The sequence below is a fragment of the Penaeus monodon genome, chromosome 38 (genome assembly GCF_015228065.2).
Source record: "Penaeus monodon isolate SGIC_2016 chromosome 38, NSTDA_Pmon_1, whole genome shotgun sequence".
NCBI lineage: Eukaryota > Metazoa > Arthropoda > Malacostraca > Decapoda > Penaeidae > Penaeus > Penaeus monodon.
This window is the reverse complement of record NC_051423.1, coordinates 9,215,270-9,221,334: the sequence shown is the minus strand read 5'-3', so window position 1 is coordinate 9,221,334 and position 6,065 is coordinate 9,215,270. Positions and strand designations below refer to the sequence as shown.

General features: G+C 34.0%; 1 protein-coding gene across 1 annotated transcript in view; it reads left to right on the top strand.

Annotated features, from left to right (window-relative positions):
* LOC119596592 (leukotriene A-4 hydrolase-like) overlaps positions 1-4,717 on the top strand; it is a 28,618-nt gene extending 23,901 nt beyond the window's left edge. Inside the window, exons 11-13 of the mRNA XM_037945912.1 lie at positions 1-98; positions 1,393-1,616; positions 2,280-4,717. The exon at positions 1-98 is cut by the window's left edge and continues 20 nt beyond it. Coding sequence (XP_037801840.1) covers positions 1-98; positions 1,393-1,616; positions 2,280-2,400 — 443 coding nt within the window. The 3' untranslated portion in view covers positions 2,401-4,717. The remainder of the gene's footprint in view (positions 99-1,392; positions 1,617-2,279) is intronic.
* Positions 4,718-6,065: the final 1,348 nt, after the last annotated feature.

Here is a 6,065-nt window from a genome sequence, read left to right as displayed (position 1 = left end):
TAGCATGCACGGAGCTGTGTCGGCGTTGGGTAAAGTGGGATGTGACAACAGATTGCCCATTCAAGAGTACTGACCTGGATACATTCTCTACCAATCAGGTTAAAAAATATTTTGTTTTGTCAATGGTGTTATCTTTGTTTACATTATTTTTTGTATCCTTTGCTGTGTAATATCTTGAGATAGTTTTCCACTTCTTAATATTTCTTAACCCATTGCCGACGGGTGGCATGTACGCACATGCCATGGCATGGCGGGACCATCTGCAAGGGGCATGTACGTACATGCCATAGAGTATGTATGGACATGCCATGAGTTTTTTTTTTTTTTTTTTTTTTTTTTTTTTTTTTTTTTTTTTTTTTTTTTTTTACAATCACGGCAAAATATTATTTTTCTGCCAGTGAAAGTGTGATTAAGTCGGTTTTAACACTTTCTCATTTTTACCATGCAACAACAACAACAAAAAAAAATGCAACAAACCAACGATTTCAACTCCATGATGCACACGCACACTGCTTATTTTATTCGGACTATAGACCGAATAATGATCAATTATGGAGTCTATATAACAACAAAAATACCCTTCAGTCTCGATTTATCAGGAAGTTTGGCAAGTAGAGACTTTAAAAAATAATGAAAACTGAAAATACAACATATCTTCGTAGTATTACGAAGAAACGGCATGCTGGTATTTGGCATGAGTGGTCGCGCATGCTAGGGCAACGATATAAGCCCCTGGCAGCGAGGCCAGGCCACTATGAATACTACCCGTCGGAAAAGGGTTAATTTTACCTTTAAAGTCACTTTATATACATACATATTTTCTTCTTCATTGTATTCATCCATTCATCCTCAATTTAGCACTGAATACATGCACTGTCCACTGTAGATTTCTTTTGTCAATTTTGCTTTACCTGTTCACCAAGGAGTCAATTATTAAGCCTACCTGACTTCACCTGTTTACTCCACTCCTTGAATTTTCAGGTTAGAGTTTTTACTTCTAATACTATTGTTGCCAGTGTTATTGTTATGATAATTATTGAACTTATTGATTTTTATAATGACATAAACAATAATAATTGGAATAGAGTAAACATGTGAGATGAGGTAGACCTAGTAGTTAGTTCCCTGGTGACTAAGCAATAAGTAGAAAAAAAAAAAAATTAAAAAAAAAAAAAATAATAATAATAATAATAAAAAAAAGATAATAATAATAATAACAGCAAAAAAACACCCACCACCTGTATACATGCCCTGCCAGAACCAATGGATTGTTATCCAATGAATTTATGATCTGTTTTATTTTATTCTATTTCACTCCCTCATGTCACCAAAGGCCCAAAATTGTAATCTTTTTAGTATGGAGGACTTACTTATTCCCTCATGTCTCGTAAGGTCCGAGAGTTCCTGGCCCTACTCTTGGAAGAAGACCCTCCCCTGTCTGTGCCAAAGCTGGAGAAGATGGATGACTTGTACAGCATGTCAGAAAGGAACAACGCAGAGATCAAGTTTCGTTGGATTCGCTTGGGGCTGAAGGCTCACTGGACAGATCAGGTGGACACTGCTGTGAAGTTTGTGACTGATCAAGGAAGAATGAAGTTTGTGAGGCCAATTTACAGGTGAGTGATATGGAAAGACAGGAGTTTAGGAAGGTAAACAAAGGCGTGGGAGGGTTTTATAGGTGAGGTTTGAAATGGAAAGGAGAAGGAGGAGAAACTAGGGACTGTAACGGCTGTACAGGTTAAGGGCTGGGATGAAAATAAGGGAGAGGAAGAATGAAAGATGGGGATGGAAAGGGAGAGAGAGAGAGAGAAAAGAGGTTTAGCAGGAGAAGAAGAAAAGAGAGAGAAAAGAGGTGGCAATGAAAAGAGAGACTTGGTAGAAATAATAGAAGGCAAAGGAGGGCTTTGGGTAGGAAAGGGCAAAGAAGTTAAAGGAAGAGAGGAAAATGGTGAGGGAGGATATGCTGAAGGAGAGGAAGAATAAAAAAAAAGACTTGGGGAGAGGGAAAGGAAGTCTGAGAATAAAGAAGAAAAGTAAACAAAGAGATTAAGGTGGGAAAAGAAGGAAAGGAAAAGGTAAGTGGATAAAAAGTAGACCAAAAATATATATTTGAGGAAACATCATGAATATACCGTTAGCAAAGCAAATTCTCTTATACTTTGTTCATACATAGTTGATATTAACTTTTATGTATTTTTACCATATTACTGATTAATGACAGATCGTGTGATCATCAAAGTCTACAATATTTTACATGTTTTCATTTTTCAAACCTACAGAGACCTTTACAACTGGCCAGAGATGAGGAACCATGCCATTGCTACATATGAAAGCAACAAAAATTCCATGATGCATGTGGCTGCTTATGTTGTTGCCAAAGATCTTCACCTCAGAAAGTAATTGTGTTCACTGCACCTGTCTTTCACCAGTGATGATTCTGCAGCTTCTATGCTATTTCTTTCTTTTTCACTGCAATGTGTTCCAGGCACGAATTTTAGAGAAAAGTATAGTTGTGGTCATTTGAAGAAATGTTGGTATATGTCCGTATACCGTTTCTGTTATATTTCCTTTTTCTTTGTCCATCATGTTTTATGGAACGATAAGGTTATTACAGGTGGCCCCTAATATTTGCTGATTTGATCACCAGTGAAAGTAGCCAAATTATGTATGAGAAAGTATGAATATAATAAGAAATCAAGAGATGTACATGCAGAAGAGAGTGATTTTATTTTTTATTTTTATTTTTATTTTATTTTATTTATTTATTTATTATTATTATTATTTTTTTTTTTTTTTTTTTTTTTTTTTTTTTTTTTTTTTTTCCCCATAAAGAATGTGATGACAGAGTAACTCTGTCCAATTGCCCAACTATTCATATATGAGTTATATCATCTAGAAAATAATGTTCAGTTTTTCATTTGTTTGCAATTTTTCTGACATTTGTTTTTAAATAATGACCTAAGAGTTACAAAAAAGATATTCATTCCTAATGAAAGAATTATCCAAACAGTTATGAAACAGAGCATAGTAAGAATTGGGTGGCAGTTAAGATCTGAAAGGATTAAATAGCAAATAACAGTAAAAGGCAGTTGAATATATGAACAATCTCAAGAGATACATTAGAAAACTGAGGGGAGAGCTTTTAACATAGGCATACTCCTTCTACCCTCTCTTTCATAAGAGTGTTCACCAGCACCAGTCTTTGTATGGCTGCATTATTGTTAACATCAAATTTGTGTTTCACAGAATTTTTTTTTACAGTTTGTAAAATTGAAGCATAAGCCCCAGGTGTATCATTATTGATATCTCAGTATGTAGTCTCAGGCATCAGAGAGGCTATGTTGTTTGCTGACAGAGGAAAAGTGTTGGACAAGCTTTGGAAAGTAATAACTGTGTTTGTTGTTGGTGGATGTTTTAATACCAGGGAATGGAGAGTTTACTTAGTCAAGCAGACTAAGAAGGTTGTCTGCCGAGCCCAGTGATATGCACAACACACATCTCAGATTTTTAGACATTTGCAAGGACTTAGGAACGTTTATATTACATATGTTAAGGGCCATCTGTATTGTGATTTACAGCTTTTGGTACTTGGTAGAAATAATATTGCTGCTGGGGTAAGCACCTGGTTATTGGAAGTGTATTATCATGGAAATGATATGCAAAGATTTATGAATGAAGAAATTAATGGTCTAGCCTTAAAGTATTTTTATCTTTTATAGTTTCAGTCTGTTCTGTAACATATTTAAAAATTAGGTGAGTATTATAATTTGCAGATATTTGAGTTATCAAATATTATTTTCCATTATCATGCATATGGTCATTTAATACATTGTTAATGGAAAGAATTTGTTAAGTTTATAACATGACTTTTGTGATGAAATGAAACACAATCTATTTTGTAAATATATTTTCACGAAGTACCATTTATGTACCAATTCTTGTTCTTTCCCGTATTTTTCTTTTATATGTTTTTTGTTTGAATCTGTAATGTAGGACAAGAAATGTAGGTAGAATTTCTTTATTTGCAAATTTGCCAATTGACAAATGTTCTTTTTATTTATTCCAGTCATAAATTTCATGAAGTAGCCAAACTTTAGATTTAACTGAGTATTGACCATTAACAGTGTTTATACCTTTATTTTATTTATTTATTTATTTTTTTTTGGCTTTTACATTTTAGGTTAAAGAAAACCAAGTTAGATTTCTAATTCATTAATTTGCAAAAACTATATGTATTGATAAAATGTATGATAATTATTTTGTAGTATTATCAGAGGAAATAGGAGAGTAATAATAGTATTACCATTTAGTAATCCAGATGTGGCGTCACAAATTTCAAAACTTTAAGGTGCTTCTGTCTATCAATATCTAAAAAAAAAAATCTTTCCTTTTTTATTTTTGAAGTTGACATATTGCTATGCCATATTTATCTTATCTGTATTTTCTAACAGAGGTGTTGCCTGGTTGGATTTTCCAGCTGTTACGTTACAGGGTATTTTGTCATTGTTAAGGTGGATAAAAACTAGACTTTTATATAGGGTTGCTAACCAGTTCTTCATCGAATGTTTAATAGTTTCAAATTGCTAAACAGGGGTATATTATTCCTGATTTTATACAAGGTCGAAGTTGTATGTTTTGTAAAAGCATTGAGTATATGTTTCAGCAAAGTACTATTTTGTAATGAATTCATATAATAAAAGCATACTGGTTAATCAGAGATATATTGTCTGGATAGTGTTTACCTTATTAACAAATCTCAAATCAGTGGATAAGCTTTGACCATATTTTAAATGAGGACATTGGAATAGGAGTGACAAAGTCATGCTACCTGCTTTTTAAGGTTTAAGCATTGAAGTTTTGTAATATTTAAAAATATAATACCACTATTTAGTGTGTTCATAAAATTTGCAGGTTATTTCGCAAATTTAGGTAGATTATGTCTTAAGCATTTCACAAATGTTATTAATATTGAGCTTCTGCAAGCCTAATAATGGATACAGGACCTCTACATGTAGTTTGTGACAACCTCGAATATATGTCTGCTGGAACAAAGGGGGAACTGAAATATATGCTAAACGGAAAACAGACCAAGGTCCTCTTATGAAAAGTTATAAGAAAAGTTGTAGAGTGAGTGAGTGAGTTTGTGTGTGAGTGAGTTTGTGTGTGAGTGAGTGAGTGTGTGTGAGTGAGTGTGTGTGTGTGTGTGTGTGTGTGTGTGTGTGTGTGTGTGTGTGTGTGTGTGTGTGTGTGTGTGTGTGTGTGTGTGTGTGTGTGTGTGTGTGTGTGTGTGTGTGTGTGTGTGTGTGTGTGTTTTGTAAAGGTCATCTTAGGTTAATGGGACATTTTCAAAGTTGCAGAATAAGTATGCTGTCATGCCCTCATTAAGAGAGAAATGTTCTGACAACTGATCATAAGGTTTGCTAACAAAACACACTACATTGCTAAATGACAAAAAAACATTTTACACAAAAAAAAAATCTATCAGTATGACCACAACTGAAATGCCAGTTGATGAAATCACCAGATGTTAACTGTACTGCTCTGTCCATTCATTGGCAGACTTGGCTCATTGCTGGTTAGTGCTCATTCTTGTAGACCTACACTTGTTTTAGGTGAGCTACAGCCATGTAGGTCTGTGATACATGAAACTATGATGAAAAGCAAGTAATGAGAAGTAACATGCTTTCATAATGCCAACGATGAATTACTAGAAATAAAATCATAATTATCATCTTCTTCATTACTTATTATTACTAAAGTTATCATTTTTATCATGATGATTATCATTAGTGTCTTGCATTCTATTATTATATTACGTATATTTGCTAGGTAATGACCCCACAATCCCATGACCATTGTTGCCATGGGGCAGCATAGGAGATGGAAGACGGACCCAATGTTGAGTCTCAGCCCTCAGTTCAACTAAATTTTGCAGTCTTTTCCTGTTCCCCTTTTCATTTCCTTTTCTTCTTCAACCCCTTTTACTATTTACTTCCTGAGGAATGACTTATTTCTCTCAATAATACTCTTAGGCTTTCCATGGTCAGTAATGAAGACTTTGTGTC